The sequence below is a fragment of the Microcaecilia unicolor genome, chromosome 5 (assembly GCF_901765095.1).
Source record: "Microcaecilia unicolor chromosome 5, aMicUni1.1, whole genome shotgun sequence".
Lineage (NCBI taxonomy): Eukaryota > Metazoa > Chordata > Amphibia > Gymnophiona > Siphonopidae > Microcaecilia > Microcaecilia unicolor.
This window is the reverse complement of record NC_044035.1, coordinates 19,940,786-19,963,637: the sequence shown is the minus strand read 5'-3', so window position 1 is coordinate 19,963,637 and position 22,852 is coordinate 19,940,786. Positions and strand designations below refer to the sequence as shown.

Below are 22,852 nucleotides of genomic sequence, written 5' to 3'. Positions count from 1 at the left end.
TCTGAGGGAGCTGTTGCAACTCCTTTGCACGAAAGTGGTTAAGTCTAATGGTTGTCTTGACTCTAGTCCCGTGCTGCTTTCCCATAATTATCTCCTGGTTTTGGCAGCAGGCCTTGATTGGTATGAGTTGAGATTTTTTTTAAAACATACTGGGAATTAGAGACAGGATTCCATGAAAACCCACCTTTTAAGTAAGGATTTTTGTAGGGGGAGGGGTGGGGGGTATGTTTTCCTATGTGTTGTTCTCAGGCTACAGAACATTAAATGCAAGTGATGGGTCTCTGTATAGGTTTATTGCTGGACTTGTGGCTAATGTGTAGTTTGCACCCCCCCCCCCCTTTTAATTGAAGTTCTGTTGTGGTGGGCAGTATATATAGAGAGAAATGCAAATGCTGTTTCATCAGGAAGAACCCCTTCCCCCTCCCTACCAACAGTATTAAACTTCATCCAAAGACATGGTATGGAGGGGGAAGGGTACATAATGCAGCCCTGGCATATCATTGAACTGCCAGGGTTCTGTAAAAGGTTTCCAGTATCACCTTTATGCTGATGACACCCAGCTGTATCTCTCCACACCAGACAGCACCGTGGAGACCCAGGCCAAGGTATCGGCCTGCTTATCCGACATTGCTGCATGGATGTCCAACCGCCACCTGAAAATGAACATGGCCAAGACCGAGCTTTTCGTCTTTCCACCAAAACCCACTGCTCCTCTTCCTCCGCTCTCGATCTCAGTTGATAACACCCTCATCCTCCCCGTCTCATCTGCCCGCAACCTCGGAGTCATCTTCGACTCCTCCCTCTCATTCTCTGCGCATATCCAGCAGACAGCCAAGACCTGTCGCTTCTTCCTCTTTAATATCAGCAAAATTTGCCCTTTCCTCTCTGAGCACACCACCCGAACTCTCATCCACGCTCTCATCACCTCTCACCTTGACTACCGCAACCTACTCCTCACTGGCCTCCCACTTAGCCATCTATCCGCCCTTCAATCTGTTCAGAACTCTGCTGCACGTCTCATATTCCGCCTGAACTGATATACTCATATCACCCCTCTCCTCAGGTCGCTTCACTGGCTTCCGATCAGATACCGCATACAGTTCAAGCTTCTCCTTCTCACCTACAAATGCACTCAGTCTGCAGCCCCTCATTACCTCTCTACCCTCATCTCCCCTTACGTTCCCGCCGGAAACCTCCGCTCACAGGACAAATCCCTCCTCTCAGTACCCTTCTCCACCACCGCTAACTCCAGGCTCCGCCCATTCTGCCTCGCCTCACCCTATGCGTGGAATCAACTTCCTGAGCCCATACGCCAAGCCCCCTCCCTGCCCATTTTCAAATCCTTGCTCAAAGCCCACCTCTTCAATGTTGCTTTCGGCACTTAACCTTTATACCTTGCAGGAAATCTAGACTGCCCCAATTTGACTGCCCCTAATTGACTGACTGTACATTTGTCCATTAGATTGTAAGCTCTTTGAGCAGGGACTGTCCTTCTATGTTAAATTGTACAGCGCTGCGTAACCCTAGTAGCGCTTTAGAAATGTTAAGTAGTAGTAGTAGTACTGTAAAAGGTACTGTTCTCTTTAGAAGAGGAAATTCGAAAACCATCGGTCACTCTGTGAAGTTGGAAGGAGAGAACTCAGGCTTCTTAGACCTGTCCTGTGGATCTCACATTCAGTTGCATTTTCAGGGTTAGGCACTGTGAACACGCATGAGATAAATTTTACATGTACTGAGTCTCTCCACTGCATGTAGAATTAGATAAAATAATTATGCTGGAGAGAAAAAAGGACTTAGTCTGCTCATCATAGCATTTGAATGTTATTCAGTTCTTTAACGTTCATAAAGACAAACACCACATCAAACTAAAACAAAAATACAGTTTAAAAACCATTTATTGTACAAATAACATTCCTCTATAACATTAGCAAAATTTGCCCTTTCCTCTCCGAGCACACCACCCGAACTCTCATCCACTCTCTCATTACCTCTCGCCTTGACTACTGCAACCTACTCCTCACTGGCCTCCCACTTAGCCATCTATCCGCCCTTCAATCTGTTCAGAACTCTGCTGCACGTCTCATATTCCGCCTGAACTGATATACTCATATCACCCCTATCCTCAGGTCGCTTCACTGGCTTCCGATCAGATACCGCATACAGTTCAAGCTTCTCCTTCTCACCTACAAATGCACTCAGTCTGCAGCCCCTCATTACCTCTCCACCCTTATCTCCCCTTACGTTCCTACCCGTAACCTCCGCTCTCAAGACAAATCCCTCCTCTCAGTACCCTTCTCCACCACAGCCAACTCCAGGCTCCGCCCTTTCTGCCTCGCCTCACCTCATGCTTGGAATAAACACCCTGAGCCCATACGCCAGGCCCCTTCCCTGCCCATCTTCAAATTCTTTGCTCAAAGCCCACCTCTTCAATGTCGCCTTCGGCACCTAACCACTATACCTCTATTCAGGAAATCTTGACTGCCCCAACTTGACATTTCGTCCTTTAGATTGTAAGCTCTTTCAAGCAGGGACCGTCCTTCTTTGGTAAACTGTACAGCGCTGCGTAACCCTAGTAGCGCTTTAGAAATGTTAAGTAGTAGTAAGTGTTTAAGCCCCAACCGTGAAGCTGTTTTGATGAAAGGCGGTATATAAAGCCTTGTAATAAACATAAACAAGTAAAAAAAAAAAATGCAAACCTGAAAACCTGACTGTGGAATCTCCAGGCCAGGTTTGGGAATTCCTGATTTAGAGGAAGTACCATCATCTGCTGAGATAATTAAGGTTTTAAACTATCCGCTGGTAGAGATGGTCATAATCAAGAGAGTGACAGAAGGGTGATGGTAAGGGAAGTGAGGTGGTGATTGATCTGTGCTGGCACAGGCAGGGGGGAAACTAGATCAGCAATGAGGTCCTTAAATGCCACCAACTACCTCAGTGTTAGAATGGCATAATTTTAGTGTGGTTCAAATATTATTTGAGACGAGAGCATGTAGGTAGCTACCGTGTTTCCCCGAAAATAAGACACTGTCTTATATTAATTTTTGCCCCCCCAAAATACGCTAGGTCTTATTTTCAGGGGCTGTCTTATTTTTCGGGGAAACATCAGGGTTGGATCGGGGTTGGCCCACCCGCCCTCCATCGCTCCCAGAACTAACCTTAAACGCCTCCTTTCACCTTTGCAGCAGCAGGGCAGGCTACTCCTTCCTTCCGTGTCCCGCCCTCGCCTGATGTAACATCCGCGAGGGGGGGGCAGGGCACGGAAGGAAGGAAGGAGAGGTCTGCCCTGCTGCTGCTTGCTGCGAAGGTGAAAGGACGCGTTTAAGGTTAGTTCCGGGAGCGGTGGAGGGGGGGCCCAGCGACCTCGGGTGGGGGGGCCAGCACGGGGGCGGCCTTGTCTGGCTCTCGGCGGCCCTGCTTTCAAACAAAAATTTGCTAGGTCTTACTTTCGGGGGAGGCCTTATATCTACCAATTCAGGAAAACCTCTACTAGGTCTTATTTTCGGGGGATGTCTTTCGGGGAAACAGGGTAGGATTCTGCATTCATCTGAAATGACGTGGGAAGTCAACACTTCCAATGTGTTTTGTCATTTTTAACCCCCCCAAAAAGAGAGGATTCTCCGAGAACAAGCAGGCTTATAGATTCTCATAAGCCTGTGACTTATGAAAAACATACATAGAGCTTTGTGGAGTGTGAAACATGCTCCACTGTGCTTTTGCCAGTTGTAGCAGGGGTGTTGTGGCTGATGGTGCCCACTTTAAAGGCAAATAGGTTAGCCCTTTCCCTGCCTTACCCGGCCCCTGATGTGGAAGTAGACAAATAGGCAAGCCCTGTCCCTGTCTTTGCCCACGCTGTGGATGCAGGCATATAGGTTTGCCCTTTCCCTTCCTTTCCCATGCTACTGATCCTCCGGAGTTGGAAATTTGCCTCTTTTGCTGTTGCCTCAAACTTTCCTCACAGCGTTAAAAAAAAAAAAAAATTTGCATCGCGCTTTGGTGCTGCGATCCCAGAAAAGAGGTTTTCTTCTGATTGTGCAGCTTGACCGGAGCTCGGAGACTCAGTCTGGTGAGGTAAGAGCATTTTGTAGCTCCTTCCGGGAGGGCCTGCGTGCGGGATGATTGTGGCGCGAATCCGCCATTTTGAATTTCCGCCGTTTTTGGCGATGGCTGCTGAGAAAGTAAAGCGCTGTTCCGTTTGTGGCAAGCGCAGATCTGCAGCGGGCTCTGTAAGGCGTGCTTTTCAGACGGTAGAGCTGGCCCGAGCATGGCGAGCGATGTTCCTTCCCGCTCCGTGGAGCTGGCAGCGGGCGCCATTTTGGAACAGCATGGCGTGACCCCCGCTGAGGCGGAAGGGCTTGAGCCTGGAGGGGCTAATAAAAGAGCTGTTTCCCCCGGACTGGAACCAGGAGGCCAGAGTGAGCCATTTTCCCCTGAATTAGTTTTATTGCTGCATAATGCATATATGTTAAAAACAGCTCTTCCGCAGGGGTCCTCTGCGGCCCTGCTTTCTGTATCCCCTCCAGTGGAGTCTGGCCTTGGATTACCGTCGGGCGCGTTTTCCCCTGACAGATGGCCACAAGACAAGCGCAGAAGGGTGGATTCAGAGAGTGGCGCATCCCCTTTCCCCCCCCCCCCCCCCCCCCGGTGGTCGGGATGTGAGAGCCAGAAGAAGGTGCAGGATTGCCACTGGATCCAGATGATCCTTCCGCGGTGAGGATTTTCCACTGCGATGAGCTGCAGGTCCTCTCTATAGAAGACCCTGGGAGTACTGAGACCTCCTCTGGTAATCCGAGGATGGCAAGTACTAAGGAGCCTGCTCAAGCCTTTCCTTTGCATGACTCCATCCAAGAGCTTATCACGGCTCAATGGGCTGACCCCGAGGGGCCTTTGAAAGTCGCCAGGGCTATGGGGCAATTATACCCTCTAAGTAAGGAGCATTTGGTGCGCCTAGCAGTGCCTAAAGTGGATGCCCTAGTCACGGCTGTGGCAAAGAACGTTCTGCTGGGTTCACTTCGCGTGCCCGTTTTCAGCAGAGGAACTCCTTTCGCTCGGACAAACGTTCCGCAGCAGCAGGCTGAAGACCTGGAGTTCAAGGGCGACCCTCTCAGTGATGGTGCGCCGGCCCCCTCCTCGATTCCTGTGATAGGAGGATGACTTTCCCTCTTTCTCGAGGAGTGGGCCAAGATTTCCTCAGATCAGTGGGTCTTGGACCTGATCAGAGAAGGCTACAGAATAGAATTCAATGCCCCAATAAGAGACGTGTTTGTGGAGTCCCGATGCGGTTCTGCCGCCAAACGGGCGGCGGTAGAGGAGACCTTGCAAGACTTGCTTCACATTGGGGCGGTTTCCCCCGTGCCTCCCGCCGAATGCGGCTCTGGCCGTTACTCCATTTACTTCGTGGTGCCGCGAAAAGGAGGGTCTTTTGGGCCTATCCTGGACTTAAAACAAGTCAACAAGTCTCTGAAAGTGCAGCATTTCCACATGGAAACCCTGCGCTCCGTCATAGCGGCAGTACAGCCAGGAGAGTTTCTCACGTCTCTGGACCTGAAAGAAACTTACTTGCACGTACCAATTTGGCCCTCGCACCAGAGGTTTCTGCGTTTTGCGGTGATGGGAAAACATTTCCAGTTTCGGGCCTTGCCTTTTGGCCTTGCCACATCTCCCCGAACCTTTTCCAAGGTAATGGTGGTAGTAGCTGCTTTCTCAGGCGAGAGGGTATCCGGGTTCACCCGTACCTAGGTGTGATATACATAATCTAGTCCTAACCGTCAGGGCTAGTGTAGCATACAGAGAGTTTGAGGTGTGAGTGAGCAGGAAATGTGAATTGTGCCTCCCTGGTTAGGTATAAAAATATTGTTTTGAAAGCGAGCTCTAGATAATTCCAAAGCTTGATAGTAATCAGTTTTTTAAACTCATGTTTCACGTATACTGTTTTTATAATACTGCGCGGATCAGTTTCTGCTGGCCTGCTTCCAGAAACAACATGCCTGCCTTTCTTCATTGTCAAGTGAAAACAGTCTTTATGGAATAATTCCCTAAATTGGATTTCAGCTCTGATCACCTTATGCTTTGGTCAACAGAAGGCTAACTCAAGCCATCATTGTTTTCAGACAGTGTGCTGGTGGCTGTTTACTAAATAAATAAATAAAACTGAGGTACTGCAGAATAAGCTATTTAAAAGCCACAAAGTCTGAGTGCAGAGAGCAGTGGCCCCTAGAGTAATAGTAAATGAAGAAATGGGGCCCCTGAAAAAAAGGGCACAACATTTGTACGTGTGTTGTACCTTAGTGCGGTGGGGAGTTAAGCACTCTGTCTCCTTTTGGTTTGGAATCTATGTGGAGCAGTTTATTCTGAGTGTGTTGAAATGGGATTGTCTTGCTTCTGGTCACAAGAGTTGTGTTGAGAGGTAAGAATGAGGAAATCAGGATCTCCTGGTTTTGAATGTTGTCCCTTTTCTGTTGTCTGCACTTGACCTTGGACGTTTTTCTTTGTTATGCTCTATAGTAGAAACCTCTTCATAGGGAGCATTTTCGTGACATCATTTGAACATCACCATCAAAAGATTTGTGAAATGTGCATACTCTTCACTCTCTGCCTGGTCTCCTGTGGAGTTTGTGGTGTTCCTTTATAAGCAGTATCCCAGTGGAACAAGTGCAGGGCTCATTGCGATGCACTGCATAGGTTCCAAGAGCTTCAGTGTATTCAGTAAGATCATTAAACAGAGTGCATTTTATCAGCTCATTGGTGTATAGTAACTTTCATTCTCCGAGGAGAAGCAGACTGCTTGTTCTCACAGATGGGTCGACGTCCACGTCGGCCCAGGAAACGGCAATTTTGCAAGCAAAAAGAAAAAGAGTTATTGCCCAGAGTCTTTTGGTGCGTGAATCACGCGCACCGCGCATGCGCGGACGACTTCCTGCCCGTCGCGCGAGCGTGCGCCTTAATTCTTTTTTGTCCGCGACGAGGTGACAGGATTTTTTCTGCTCTCCTCGTTCTTGGCCCAGGAACAGAGTCTGACGACTATTTCTTTTATTTCTTTTATTATTTGTCATTTTATTAAAAAAAAATATTCCCGTAGTTACTTTTAGTATTTTTTTCCCTATTTTAAATTTACTTTCTTTCGACGCAGCCGGCCTTTAGGCCGCGCGGTCGGGTTTTCTCCCTTTTTGTGTCGTTTGATTTCGCCGATGCCGTTTTTCCTTCCATGTCATCGAAGACACCCAGCGGCTTCAAATGTACTCGGTGCAACTGGACCATCTGAGGTACCGATACCCACGCCTGGTGTATCCAGTGCCTTGGGCCCGACCATAGCCCAGCCGCTTGTAGTCTGTGTCTTAGTATGAAGAAATGGACGAAAGCGTCTCGAGAAGCCCAATGTGAAAAGTTTTTTGGGGCTCGGTCCGGTCCTTCGACGTCGACATTGACAGGAGCATTGACATCGGGAGCAGAGGTAATGGCTACTGAGAGACCAACCCGCGCTGGGAGCAGTTAGACATCACCGCCTTCGACACCCACCTCCCGCCAGATGACTATGGAGAAATTTGGCGTTCGTCATTGGAGAGCGGATGCCCACTTTGGCAGACTCAGCCATTTTGGGCCTCGAGTGCAGCATAGAAGGAGTGACGTTGAGTTCTCCTTCCCACACTGTTCCTCCGCGACCCGGAGACGATTTCCTGCCCAGGGGGTCACGGCTTCCCGAGGATGAAAACCTGGTGATGTCTCTAGAAGGAGGACCTATGGGCACCTCGACCCCGGGAAAGGAAACATCTGTGTTGGATATTGCTCCACCAACCCGGGAGATCGTAGCAGTGAGTACCGGAGGAATTGTAAGACCTTCAGTGGTGTCGTTAGACACACTATGGGACGCCATACAAGGTGTGACTAGTACCTTATTATTAATGAATGCCTCGATTAAAGGTGAAATACTTGAGATAAAAAAGTTTAATCAGGGTGGGAGGCGGGGCTGGTGGTTGGGAGGCGGGGATAGTGCTAGGCAGACTTATACAGTCTGTGCCAGAGCTGGTGGTGGGAGGCAGGGATAGTGCTGGCCAGACTTATACGGTCTGTGCCAAAGCCAGTGGTGGGAGGCGGGGCTGGTGGTTGGGAGGCGGGGATAGTGCTGGGCAGACTTATACGGTCTGTGCCCTGAAGAGCACAGGTACAAATCAAAGTAGGGTATACACAAAAAGTAGCACATATGAGTTAACTTGTTGGGCAGACTGGATGGACCGTGCAGGTCTTTTTCTGCCGTCATCTACTATGTTACCTGTCTCGAGGCCTCCTGTTATGCAGGTCCCCCGGGACTGACCTGCGTTGGACCCAGCCTCGAGGAGGCGTGAGGATTCCACGTCCTAGGTACCGAAGAGTCTTGATGACGGGTGGCGAGAGAAGGTAAAGAAGCACCATCATCAATCTCCTTCAACACACGATGCCGGGAGCTCCGGGACGTCGAGGGAATTGGCACCCAAGAAGCATCGGCGCCGAGAGGATCGCTCCCCCTCTATACAGTAGGTGCCGATGCATCAGTCTCCTAGCAGCCTGGTACCTGCTCCCAAGCCTTGTCAGATTCTGCCACCGGCTGCTCCACCGACCCTGCAGCCTTGTCCGATGGTGGCTCTCAACAAATGCATCAGGGCCCTGCTTCCAGAGCTTCTGGAAGGATCTCTGCGTCAGTCTGCTTCGGTGTCGGGGGGTGCTTGCACCTTCCGTTCCGTGTGTTGAGGCAGTGTCTGGCCCTTCACCTGTGGTGAGGTCCCCAACCTTGGTGCCACCTGGGAAGATTTTGCTGAAACTCAAACAAGACTGTGGAACCATGATTCTGATTGCTCCCTTCTAGCCGCGTCAGATTTGGTTCCCTCTTCTTCTGGAGTTGTCCTCCGAGGAACCGTGGAGATTGGAGTGTTTTCCAACCCTCATCACCCAGAATGAGGGGTCCCTTCTACATCCCAACCTCCAGTCTCTGGCTCTCATGGTCTGGATTTTGAGAGCTTAGAATTTGCCTCCTTGGGTCTTTCAGAGGGTGTCTACAGAGTCTTGCTTGCTTCCAGGAAAGATTGCACGAAGAGGTGTTACTCTTTCAAATGGAGGAGGTTTGCTGTCTTGTGTGACAGCAAGGCACTAGATCCTCTTTCTTGTCCTACACAGACCCTGCTTGAATACCTTCTACACTTATAAGAGTCTGGTCTCAAGACAACTCAGTAAGGGTTTATCTCAGTGCGATTAGTGCTTATCATCGCCGTGTAGAGGGTAAGCCCATCTCTGGACAGCCTTTAGTTGTTTGCTTCATGAGAGGTTTGCTTTTGTCAAAGCCCCCGGTCAAACCTCCACCGGTGTCATGGGATCTCAATGTTATTCTAACCCAGCTGATGAAACCTCCTTTTGAGCCACTGAACTCCTGCCATCTGAAGTACTTGACCTGGAAGGTCATTTTCTTGGTGGCTGTTACTTCAGCTCGTAGGGTCAGTTATCTTCAGGCCTTAGTAGTACATTTACCTTATATCAAGTTCCATCACAACAGAGTAGTCCTCCGCACGCACCCTAAGTTCTTGCCGAAGGTGGAGTCGGAGTTCCATCTGAACCAGTCACTTGTCTTGCCAGCATTCTTTCCCCGTCCTCATACCCGCCCTGGTGAAAGCAGTTTGCATACCTAGCACTGCAAGAGAGCATCAACATTTTACGTGGAGCGGATGAAGCCCTTCAGACAGTCTGCCCAGTTGTTTGTCTCTTTTAATACCAACAGGAGGGGAGTCGCCATCGGAAAACGCACAGTCTCCAATTGGCTAGCAGACTGCATTTCCTTCACTTATGCCCAAGCTGGGCTGTCTTTAGAGGGCCATGTCACAGCTCACAATGTTAGAGTCATGGCTGCGTCAGTGGCTCACTTAGTCAGCCTCTATTGAAGAGATTTGCAAGGCTGCAACGTGGTCATCAGTCCACACATTCACATCTCACTACTGCCTCCAGCAGGATACCCAACGCGACAGTCGGTTTGGGCAGTCAGTGCTGCAGAATCTGTTTGGGGTTTAGAATCCAACTCCACCCCCCTAGGCCCTTTTTTCATCTGTTTCAGGCTGCACTCTGTTAGGTGTTTATTGTTTCAGGTCAATCTATGTTACGTCCTCGCCGTTGCGAGGCCTAATTGTTTTGAGTGAGCCTGGATCTAGGGATATCCCATCTGTGAGAACAAGCAGCCTGCTTGTCCTCGGAGAAAGCGAAGATACTTACCTGTAGCACGTATTCTCCGAGGACAGCAGGCTGATTGTTCTCACCAACCCACCCACCTCCCCTTTGGAGTTGTTACTGGTTTTCTTTTTGCTTTTTGACTTAACTAAGGGGCACGTTCGAGCGATGGGCGGGAAGTCGTCCGTGCACGCGCGGTGCGAGTGATTCACACACCAAAAGACTCTAGGCAAAAACTCTCTTTATTTTTGCTTGCAAAATTGCCGTTTCCTGGGCCGATGCGGACGTCGACCTATCTGTGAGAACAATCAGCCTGCTGTCCTCGGAGAATACCTGCTACAAGTAAGTATCTTCGCTCCCCCCTACCCTTCTGGAAATAGTGGGTGATGGTCTTGCACTGAAAGAATTAGCGGAGGAGTGGCCTAGTGGTTAGGGTGGTGGACTTTGGTCCTGGGGAACTGAGGAACTGAGTTCGATTCCCACTTCAGGCACAGGCAGCTCCTTGTGACTCTGGGCAAGTCACTTAACCCTCCATTGCCCCATGTAAGCTGCATTGAGCCTGCCATGGGTGGGAAAGCGCAGGGTACAAATGTTGGTATTCCACTAGCAACATTCCATGTAGAAGGCTGCGCAGGCTTGTGTTTCTGTGAGTCTGACGTCCTGCATGTACAGGACGTCAGACTCGCGGAAGCAGAAGCCTGCGCGGCCACATTGGTGATCTGCAAGGGCCGACTTCTACATGGAATGTTGCTAGTGGAATAGCAACATTCCATGTAGAATCTCAAATAGTAGCAACAGTGGAGGAGTGGCCTAGTGGTTAGGGTGGTGGACTTTGGTCCTGAGGAACTGAGTTCGATTCCCACTTCAGGCACGGGCAGCTCCTTGTGACTCTGGGCAAGTCACTTAACCCTCCATTGCCCCATGTAAGCTGCATTGAGCCTGCCATGAGTGGGAGAGCGCGGGGTACAAATGTAACAAAAATAAATAAAAATTGTGCTATCAGACCACCTTCTGCAGGGCTGCATGCATGAATTCTGACGTGGTGTGACTGGAATATGGGGCAATTTTTTTTAAAAAAAGGTGCTTGTTAGGTGTGTACACCGCAGGTATTTTTAGCACTGTATATACCTTCTGCCTCCGGATTTCAGATCCTATTTGCGTTGCTGATTGAAGGTCACTTAACACTGTAGCAATAGTTTGGAAAGCTCAGCCTCTGGTGTTTTTACTTAGGCCCAGATGCATTAAAGACATTGGTAATTCCCGTTCCCTACCGATTCCATAGCGAATCGGTAGGGAACGGGAATGCATCAATGATAGGGAATGCAAATGAGCTACTCGTTGTAGCTCACTTGCATTCTCTAGTCCTTCGGTACCTGAGTCGGAGAATCGGGACGTCCCTTTAGATTAGGCTCCTCTTCCTGGTCTCTTCAACCAATCAAAGCGGGCTTAGCTGGCTGTTGTCAGCGAAACGCGCTCTGATTGGCTGCAGAGACCAGGAAGAGGAGCCTAATCTAAAGGGACGTCCCGATTCTCCAGCAACCAGGAAAACATAAAAGTTTTGCTGTGGAGGGGCGGCAAAGACAAAATAGAAGGGGGGGAAAAACACCAGCGCCGGCAGAGCTAAAAAAAAATGCAAAAAAAAAAGACGTCTCTCAGAAGCGCAGGGAGAGTACGCCCTTAAAGGACGCCCCTCACATGCGCTCCCTGCTTTTTTCTTTTTTCTCTTTTTTGGGGGCCCTTTTCCTTTCCGATTCCCTCACAGGAGCCCTAACAAGAGGTCAGACATCTCGTTAGGGTTCCTACGGTAAGGGAATCGGAAAAACGGTAGTGCATCTCATTATAATGGGCTGCAACGGTAGTGCAGCTCATTATAATAGCTTTTCAAACATTTGCATTCCGTTTTCGTTGCCTGCTACCGTGGCAGGGAAAATGCCCTTAGTGCATGCCCGGGGTGAACTACTGGCTGGAACCAGTTTAAAACGCAAGTTGTGGGCTCGTTAGGTTTTGTGCATCTGGGCCTTAGTGTCATGAGAGCACAGCGGGCTAAATTGGTTGACGTTAATTTGAGTAGTGAGTTGGAGGCAGGTGTATTCTTCTATCTAAACAGCAAAGCCAAGTGCAACCTAGAAATTTAAAAAGTAGATACTAATGTAAAATGCGAAGATCTCCTATTAACCAGTTGAGGTACAGCATTGTACGTAACTCCTTAAGGATTCAGAAACCATACAGCCTGTTAAAGGCTTGTAGAAAAACCAATTCATATGTACAGAATCATCTTAACTCACTGTTACTCGGCTCTTAATAGAATGGAGATGAAAGCGTTCAATTTTTAGGATTAAAACGAAAGAACTTTACAAGTTTCTTCCTGAGAGCCAGACTCCTTCCTTGAGTGGCAGCCTCAGAGAGGTTAAGTCCCATTCTCTTAATCTTGAGAACCTGTTTAGTGTGGGGCTTCTGGTCATATCCTCAAAATGTAGCTGATCCATAAAGCTTTGCCTATGTTCCTGAAAACCCACATCTGATTTTTTTGGCATTGGGTTTATTATTTAGATTGCCTTTAGCATGCAAGATGTATGTGTAATAAAGCGTGTAGCTTGTCCAGCTCATGTTGTAGCAAACCTAAATATGTTTGGCCTTGGTGGGGGAGTGCATGCGCTCATGTCTGATACATAGGTGGAGAAGAGCAAGGTTGCACAGGGGGCTTCTGACTGTAACCCCTCCCCTCTTTTCTACCTCCCCCACCCCCACATCCCAGACAGGCTAGAGACAGCAATGTTGTTCCACAAATGCCAGAGAACTGCTGATTAGTTCTTGGAAGATGTAAGTTGATTGCTTGGAGAGATGATGTAAGCTTTTCCTCTGGGGTGCATCAAGTTGGATTTCTCAAGCTTTATTTTATAAAGCCTAAATTAACAGCTGGTTTGGTTTGAGTTCTCCTGGATCTGACTAAGGGATTACGGTTGAGTCTCAAGTGAGGCAATCTACTTTAATTTATTTCAGGTCTATCAAAAAAGATCAATCGGAGCTCTTTGAAAGTAAATCTGTAATCGGCCTGCGCACTTAGAAGTCACTGATGTTGCTGTGATTTTACCTCAGTTGAGGGAGAATAAAATTGCACAGACTTACACAGCTGAGAAATGTTTTCTGGGGCTTTGTCCTCCCAGCCCCCTTTAGAATTACACTTCAGAGTGTTGTTGCTCGTGTTTTTCAAGGACCAGAACGTCACAAATGTATATGTGGTCCATATGCATTTCATTCAGGCAACATATTTATATTTTTATATCTGAGCTTTGACTTCGCATATGTTTTTTTTTTTTTTTTTTTGCATTTCTTTACTTTGAACCAGAGTATCCTTCAAAAAAAAAACAAAAAAACCTGCTACTGGCATACCTGCACGAGACCAGTTAAATTGCCCATCACTGTTGTCCGCCATAGTTACAAGGACATTAATGTCGAGACACTAAGGAGGTTGCTTACTTTTAATATCTGCTGTACATGTGAACAGTTTAATTTTCTAGCATTGTTAACATTTTGTTTTGTTTAAGCTGGGGGTTAAAAGCATAAAGCTGTTTGGGGGAGTTATTGCTAACAATTGTGCATGCAATGTAACTGGAAACATTTCATTGACCTGCTTATGTGAGTTTCTTCTTCATCTTAGTGCGTGAATGTACCGCTAGATCTGCATTTAACTTCATGTTGCAGTCCTTTGATGCAGGTAGGAAATATTATGAATAGGCTTCGTTGTTATGGTGAAAATGGAAGTCCTTGTGCACTGTTGGATTACCTTTGCCACTTTCTTGGGCACGGTTTTGCTAAATGATTATGAAAGATCACCTCCCATCCCCCGCCACCTATTAGCTTATTTCTGTGAAAAGAAATAAAAAAAAGCCAGTGAAATGCATTCAGTTATGATTGTTGGAGTCGTGTTACACATGACCCTACTTAATAGTTAAAACACCTGTCACTGCATGAGAATTTTTGTGTTTAATATGCACTTAAGGGGATGTACAAATATTTGTATAAGCTGTGATTTGTCTCTTTCCCACTGGGTTTGAGGAGTAAATAAGCAGTCATGTGAAAGCAGTTCTCACCCTTGTAAGAGAATATATGCAAAATATAAAACTGGAGAAGGCACTGATAGCATAAACGAATATCTCATGCTTTTGGGGGTGGTTTTGCTAATTGCTTACCGTACCTATCACCTGATAAGTTCACATGTTTAAAATGCTAGTAAAACATATTTGTGTAATGCAGCTCTTATAATGAATGGAAGTTGCCATCTTGGTACATGCATGTACTTGATGGCAGACGAGCTTGGTGGGTAGGTGTTAAGTGTCTAGCAGTTACTGAAGATTTTTTGGGTGAGGGTAATGGCAGGTAGTACAACAGGGGGAGAGTGATACCAGTGTTTTCTCTAAGCTGTGTGTGTGTGCATGCACACAAGGGTTGGAAAAGAAGTGCACGAACCTAGCAACTGCATGCACAGAACATTTGCTGGCTGTTTTGTTATTGTGAATATAGGCTATTCCGCACGGGCCAGTAAAAATTAGAGAGAACGCTAAATGAGACAAAGTCCCTCATGAATTGGGTCTTTGCCCCTGCTTAATGTGAACCTCAAGGACACTTCCTTACTATGTAGAAGCCTTACCTAGAGCATGCCACTGAACGTGTAATTAAACTCTGGAATTTGTTGCCAGAGAATGTGGTAAAGGCGGTTAGCTTAGCGGAGTTTAAAAAAGGTTTGGACGGCTTCCTAAAGGAAAAGTCCATAGATTGTTATTAAATGGACTTTGGGAAAATCCACTATTTCTGGGATAAGCAGTATAAAATGTTTTGTACATTTTGTGGATCTTGCCAGGTATTTGTGACCTGGATTGGCCACTGTTGAAAACAGGATGCTGGGCTCGATGGACCTTTGGTCTTTCCCTGTATGGCAATACTTAGGTACTTATATACCATAAGTCAGGATCCTCAAGGTTGCTAGTTTTGGGTTGTAAACTTGTTGCAACAGCGTGAAAAACAAGTTTTGTGCTGAATGGCTTTTTATTTGTAACATTACTTAAATTACTGTAAATCCCCAGTTTAGCCAGTAATGTTACACATTCCCGTTGCGTAAAACTCCTTGTTAAAGGGATTATTAATATAGATCATTTCTGCTGGTGCACAACTGACTGACTTGTCTCCCTGGTGTGGGAGTCATTGGGGGGGGAGGGGGAGGAGGGCAAAAACTGCACAAGGGTCATTAAAGACCGAAAAGCAAGGGGCTATGTGTGCAAAATATAAGTGCTCAGGGGTCCTTTTTACTAACTTGCGCTGAAAAAAGGCCTGCTGTAGTGTAGGTGCGGGTTTTGGGCACACGCAGAATCATTTTTCAGCGCACCTACAAAAAAAAAATGCCTTTTGTTTTTTTTTGGGCCGAAAACAGATGTGTGGCAAAAAAATGAAAATTTTCCATGTGTCCATTTTGAGTCTGAGACTTTACCACAAGCCATTGACCTAATGGTAAGGTCTCATGCGGTAACCGGACGGTAGTGATCTATGGGCGTCAAATGCCACTTGATGCTCGTAGCTGCTGTGCCCCAGAAAATATTTTTCAGACACACGTAGCGGATGCGCGCCAAAATTGAAATTACCGCAAGGGCCACACGGTAACTCCAATTTTTGCGCGCTTTGGGCGCGTGTAGGCGCCTATGCAGCTTAGTAAAAGGGTCCCTCAGTACACTGTTATAGAATTTGACTCCACATGAGTTTTAGAAAGTTTAAGATGTATTTTTGTTACAGAAACTTTTATTGAATTAGGTCTGAACCAATATATCTCAGGAGTTAGTTGGTTCTATATAAGGGATTCTCAACCCAGTACTTAAGACATACCAGTAACCAAGCCAATTTGTTTTTCAAGCTATCCCCAGTGAATATGCATGAGAGAAATTTGCATACACTTGTTTCCATTGTATGCCAAGTTTGTCTTGTGCGTATTCATTGTGGGCATCTGAAAACCAGACTAGCTGGGTGTGATCAAGGACTGGGTTGAGAACCCCTGTTCTGTATTAAAATGCCTTGAAATGATGCATGCCATTTGCTATGTATATATTTTTTAATCTGTTGGGTTTTAATGGGTCGTACCATTTGTGAACTTACTGTCTTGTTATTGAATATGTAATCCTGGAATTTATTGCACTCCGTTATGTTAATTGATATCTTAATTAATCTGCCTAAAATTCTGATAGTGAAGAACACAATATAAATAAAGGATTAAATTTAAAATTTAAGGGCAAGCATAAAATTAGCCATCATGGTTTTAGGTTCTTTAGGGGGTCCTTTTAACTAAGGTGGTAAGTAGTTATTGCATAGACTAGCGTGCATGGCTGCAGTAACTGTTGACATTTTGACATGACAATATGAGATAATTAATGCTCTGAAATGAGTTGGGTTATGAGTGAAGAATGGGTGTAGACCAGTGTACTGCACTGATTCAGATAGGCCAGGTAACGCTTACCACGAGGCAGGGGCATAGCTACGTGGGGCCAGGGGGGCCTGGGCCCCCATAGATTTGGGACTGGACCCTCTCAACCCCCCTCCCGCTGTCAACTTGCCATCACCTACCTTTGCTGGCGGGGGACCCCAACCCCCGCCAGCCCGAGGTCCTCTTCTTCCTTCGTTCTGTTTTCTTGTGCCGGAAGAAGAGGACCTCGGCTGGCGGGGGTTGGGGTTCCCCCACCAGCAAAGGTAGGCGACAGCGGCGGGGGAAGGTTGGCAGTAAGAGGGGGTTCTAGAGAGTTGGCGGGGGGGGGGTGTCGGCAATGGGGGGGGCGGTGGCGCCGGGGGGGGGGGGGGGGGCTAAAATGTGCCCCTCACCTCGGGCTGTGGGCACCCTCCCGCCGAAGTCTGGCTACACCCCTGCCAAGAGGTAAAGATTATTTCTGTGTGGTAACTGTATGGGAAGGATACTGGCAGGCCCCCAGTTATCGCACTGGCTCAGCACTTACTATATGGCAATTGGGGCAATTATGTGGTAAGTGCAGAACCTTGGTTAAAAGGCCCCTAAGTTACGTGAACGTTCATCCTAAAACCAAGATGCTTAATTTTGGTTGAAGTTTCACTGACCTTTAGGTGCCTAAAATGGAGGTGTCTAGGTTGGTCTCTTGGCGTTATTCTTTGTTATGGATCCTGTACTGTTTGTTGTAAGCCACGTTGAATGTCACAAATAAATAAACTCTTCTGAGAAATTAGGCCCAGCAGAAAACCTCCCAAGATGACCTGCGTGAGTCTGTTGGCTTGAGGGATTGTTGATTTTTAAAAATAGGGTGCAAGAACTGGTAGCAGAAGGGGGATTAGTACTCTCTTAAGTACCCTTCTAGTTGGTTGTTCCAGTGCAGTTCTTTACCTTCTTGGTTACTGATTCTCATAATGAGGGTGGTACTTCTTTCATGTTAACTGCACTTTAGAATACATTTTTTTTTTTTTTTTTTTTTAGTGAAGAATTTTAAAAACACATTACAGAAAGTGAGGGAAGGGGTGACAAAAATAATATTGCCTTAGCCCTCCTTAATTTAGGGTCTGTTTTCTTAAAGAACATTAAGGGTCCCCCCTCCTTTTTTTTTTTTTTTTCAAAGTGGCAGTACCCATACCACCGCTTTGCCACGCGTCACTCTGGCACTACCATCGGGCTACCGCAGGAGCCTAGTGGTACTGTCTGCCCCTAACGTGCAGGAAACAAAAACAAAAAGTACCAGAGGCCCTAAAAAAAAAAAAAAGGTCAAAAAACTTGTGCTTAGATAAAACAATCCTTAAATGGACCCGACACGGTCCGTGTTTCGGCGCACAGCGCCCGCGTCAGGGGTCACGAAGTCTAGCAGACTAGGTACGGCTGTGCTTTACAATATGAAGCAGTTGCTGAGAGCAATATACTGCGCCACTGTGTTTATCCCTTCGCATCAGATGAAACAAAAAGATTCTTGTGAACGAACTCCTTTGGTCACGTAATCAATGAAAGAAATTTTTTTTTTTTTTAGCACCATGGCCTTACCCAGCAGTAGTCGGGCAGCCCTACGCTCTGCCCGGGTAGAGTGGGAGCCCTTACTGCCTCCTAAACACAGTGGTGTGCTGGAGCAGGCTCTCACAGGCTCGCAAGAGCCGGTTGTTAAGTTTTTAAGAATTTTGGGAGCCGGTTGTTAAAGTAGGGGCCCTCCATAGCTACTTTAACAACTGGCTCCCAAAATGTGGGCTTGGGCCCCCTTGCTGAATTCTTTTACTTTGCTGGTGGAGATGCTGAGCCCTGCCAGCCAAGTAAATAGACTGCTGCTGCTCCCCGCTCCTTATTTCCAGCTCTGAGCAGCAGGCTGGGACTTCTCCAGCATGTGAGAGAAGTTCCAGCATGCTGCTCAGAGCAAGACTTTGGGAGTGGTGGCTGCCAGCAAAGGTATGCCTAGCGTGCCCGCACGAAGGGAGGGAGGAGAGAGAGGCAAGTGTTGCTCCCCCACCCCACCCCGGCCACCTGTGGCTCTTGCAAATGCAGAGCTGTCTACCTCCAGAGAAAGAGCCTGTTGTTAAAAATTTACTAGCACACCCCTGCCTAAACAGGTGGCGGTAAGGGCTCCCCCAGGAAATTAAAAAGAAAAAGACCCACTGTGGTAAAAAGGGGCCTTGGCGCGTGGCAAATCCATGCGCTGACACTACTGAAGGGCCCCTTTTACTGCGGCTTTGTAAAAGGGGCCCTAAGCCCTTAATTTGGTGTTACTGCTGGAAAATAGGCTACCACAAAACGCCTTAATGCACATTGTGGTATTTTACCTGTTCGTATGTATTTAACATGCTACAGACATTTGCAATTGGAGGTTTGTAGTTGAATCACTGGATTTTCGACTATCTGTGAACGAAATCTGTTTTTTTTTACCAGTATTTGGACAATTGAAGGTACTGACAGTTAACCACGAATGTGTCAGAAGAACCGATATATATTGTTCAGAGAGTCCATAGAGAATAAGAGTTTGGCATCAGCTGTCAACGTACGGACTGGGATTAGAACGAAGAATTATTCAAATATTGGTTGACTTCTTTGAACTTTAGACGAGAACACTCTGCTGTGATGCAGATGAGTCGAATTGTTCACAAGATTTGATCTGTTCATGTTTCTGAAGCAGGAATAAATGCAATGTAATAGATTGTTCATGGCTTGATAATTGTATAAAAAATATTGGTGATTTATAAAGGTCATTAGAAATTTGACGTTAACGATTTTTTTTAGAGATTATTATTATTTTTTTTTAAATTTCTTTATTTGTAAATTTTTAACATCAATCACAAGCATTACATCTTGTTAAGGAAAAACAGAAAAGGAATTAAAATTAAAGAATCTTCTTCTGAAGAAAAAAACAGTAAATTTTCTTTCTTAGACCACATAGAAGGGTGGGGGGGGGGGCAAAAAACAAAAGAGGAGTTAATCTAAAGTAAATTATAAAGCATATATGGCCTGGAACACATCGCTTCTATTATATTGTGAATTACATGATCTAAAACTCAAACTGGTTCTATTCAATTTTTTAAAATCTATAAAAGATCGCAAATGTTCTGGTTCAAGAAAAACATATTTGTTGTCAAGATATCGTATTTGGCATTTACAAGGGTATATAGCTACATAAGACTCCAGAACATATGAAAAACCATTTTTTATTGACAATAAATGTCAATCAACCATACAAAACAACATAAAATACACTCTTACTTCACTCAAACATATGCATACTCCAGCCACCCATCAATATTCATAATAATAGTGCACAACGCTATGTACATCTCACAAGATATTACAACTTGTTATCAATGGAGACATTGTAAACATAACAGCTTAGAACTTGTCGACTTAAACTGACCCTGGTTTTGAATAAATTCCCTATTGTTGAATAGTTGATTACAAAATTTAACTTCGTCTCTCCTGAGTAACCTTCACAACATCTGGAAAAATCCAGAGTTTTTCACCATAGAATGGTTTAGCGAGATTATTTTTAAGGAGGGCAAAGAGTGGGCATTCCTGCAGAATCCAGCAGGCACGTTAAAGCTGAAGCAGTTAATGTCTCCTAAATAGGAGCTGGTAAGCGCTTCTGGCCTTTTTTTTTTTTTTAGGCAGGTCTCATGCACTAATGGCAACATTGTTGCAAGACAAAAGAAAACCAAACCCTAATTTAAAACACTGTTTGTATCTGGGCTTAGCCTGCGGGAAAAGTCTTTTCTTAGAACATGCTAAACCCAAATTTTACTGCATTCTATTATCTAATCTTTTTGCATCTTTTTAGCATTAAAATTTTTTTTTTTTTTTACTTATCACTCTGCACCCTACTTCATTTCCTTGTGCTATGGGATTATTATTTTTTTTAATTAGTTTTATGATATCTTTGAATTCTAAGGAGGTATTAGTGTGTGATTATCCAGCATTTTATTCTGGCTGCACTGTAGTTTTTATAGTAACATAGTAGATGACGGCAGAAAAAGACCTGCATGGTCCATCCAGTCTGCCCAACAAGATAAACTCATATATGCTGCTTTTTGTGTATACCTGACCTTGATTTGTATCTGCCATTTTCAGGGCACAGACTGTAGAAGTCTGCCCAGCACTAGCCCCACCTCCCAACCACTAGTCCCGCCTCTCACCACCGGTTCTGGCACAGACCGTATAAGTCTGCCCAGCACTATCCCCGCCTCCAAACTACCAGTCCCGCCTCCCACCACCGGCTTTGGCACAGAAAGTATAAGTAGTTTTTATGCCTCCTAAACCGATATTGTAGGTCCACCCAGGTGAAATATCACCGAACAAATGCCACATTATGACATGTAGGCATAATTTTATCTTGTGGACACAGCTGTTCACCAGTATTTAGATGGGAATATTTATTTTATGCCAGTAATTATAGAGCAGTAAACTGTTGAAATTCGAGGGGGGGGGGTATGTGATATGGCAGCAGGATGTGAGCAGTAATTCACATAAGAAAATATTCCTCCCCCCCCCCTTCAAAAAAATTCCTAAAGGATGAAGTCAGATTAGCTGACATCCTGTTTGGGTCTAAAACTTATTCTTCATTCCAGACAGTTATGCCACCTTTGTGCAAAATAAAACTGCCTTTTCTTTTGGAGGTAGTGGTCTCTCTTTGCAACACAGTAGGAGATCTGTGGACTGCTGCTCTGCTACTAAATGTCAAATTATTCTGCCCCGAGGCAAAGCCAGGAAGCCCCAGACCTAGGCCAAATTCTAAATATTTCATTCCTGTAAAAATGAAAACCTCCGGTCTGTCACTACAGGAGCTTCCAACTCTTTTGACTATGTAAATGCCCTCTCCACTTCCAGAAATGTTTTTGTTTTTTGGGGGGGTGGGGGGGGGGGGTGGGCGGGCCCAGACTGTCCCCTAGAAGTTTCTCTCTCTCTCTCTTCAGCCTCCTGCTTAACCTAGCTCATCCAGTTTTTCTCCCCCTCCCCCCATATCACTCCTCCAATAAGGTGGTATAGCAAATTCTGCTCACAACTTTTCCAGTTGTAACTCAAGGTGAGTTACATTCATGTATACTGGGTATTTATCTGTCCCTGGAGGGCTCACAATCTAGGTTTGTACTTGAGGCGGGATAAGAGGGATAAGAGACTTGCCCAAGATCACAAGGAGCAGCAGTGGGATTTGAACCGGCTACCTCTGGATGTCAAGACTGGTGCTCTAATCACTAGGCCACTCCTCTCTAAAGTACAGACACCATAATTTCTATCTCACAGGGTTCACAACTTTCTGCTGATGGCTTAGTTGATTTTTTTCCCAGACTAAAGTACAAAAAATTAGATAAAAATTTTAATATGGGCACCGGTGATTGGTTGGAGCACGGTCTTGAAGTATCTGCAGATGTGGGTAGTTTTCCTGGAGATAGGTGTTGAAATTCTTTTTTTTAAGGATTTCTTTAGAAACTTGTCACCAAATTTATTAAACATTCTAAGAAGTCTCGTTAGATAATTGTCAGTCTTATCTGTTGCAGTCAATTCCTATAAATTTAGTGGAATGGTTTAGGTCGCTTTTGGAGGAGGGTTGTTACTCCTGATTCTATTTCTGAGATAATTCTCACTCCTTTACCATAATCCCCTAGTGCAGATCTGACTCTGGTGGACAGTTACAGACCAATAGCAGGCATTCCTTGGATTGCCGAATTTATAGTTTATCAACAATTTCAGGATTTCATTTTTACTAATGATTGGTTACACTTTTCTCAACGTGGTCCTTTACATAGTACAGAGACGTTGTTATTGACTCTAATAACCGAGGTTTAAGGATATTTTAAGTAGGGGTGGTCATGGTGTTCTTTTGCAGTTTGATATTTCAGCAGCCTTTGACGCTATAGACTACTCGTTGATGCTTTATTGGCTTGGAGAATCGGGCATGGGTGGAAAGGTGACCAAATGGTTTGAGGAAGTTTTGAGGAAGAGAAACATAGGGTTCAGAAGAATGGTGCCATTTTTATATGCTATGGAATGCATTACCTACAGACCTGAAAACAATCAACGAAACAACTATCTTTTCGCAAATCTCTGAAGACGTACTTCTTCAATAAGGTCTACAATGAGAACCTACAATCTCACCAATCCACCTCATCCAACCTACTCAGTTATGAAAGCCCACCTTCTATACCTACCCTAATTACTCCCTTCTTTCTT

General features: G+C 45.9%; 1 protein-coding gene across 15 annotated transcripts in view; it reads left to right on the top strand.

Moving 5' to 3' along the window:
* TCF7L2 (transcription factor 7 like 2) overlaps positions 1–22,852 on the top strand; it is a 429,368-nt gene that overhangs the window by 106,884 nt on the left and 299,632 nt on the right. For all 15 annotated transcript variants that reach the window (XM_030202715.1, XM_030202717.1, XM_030202716.1 and 12 more), the window contains exon 4: positions 13,835–13,891. In XM_030202715.1, coding sequence (XP_030058575.1) covers positions 13,835–13,891 — 57 coding nt within the window. The remainder of the gene's footprint in view (positions 1–13,834; positions 13,892–22,852) is intronic.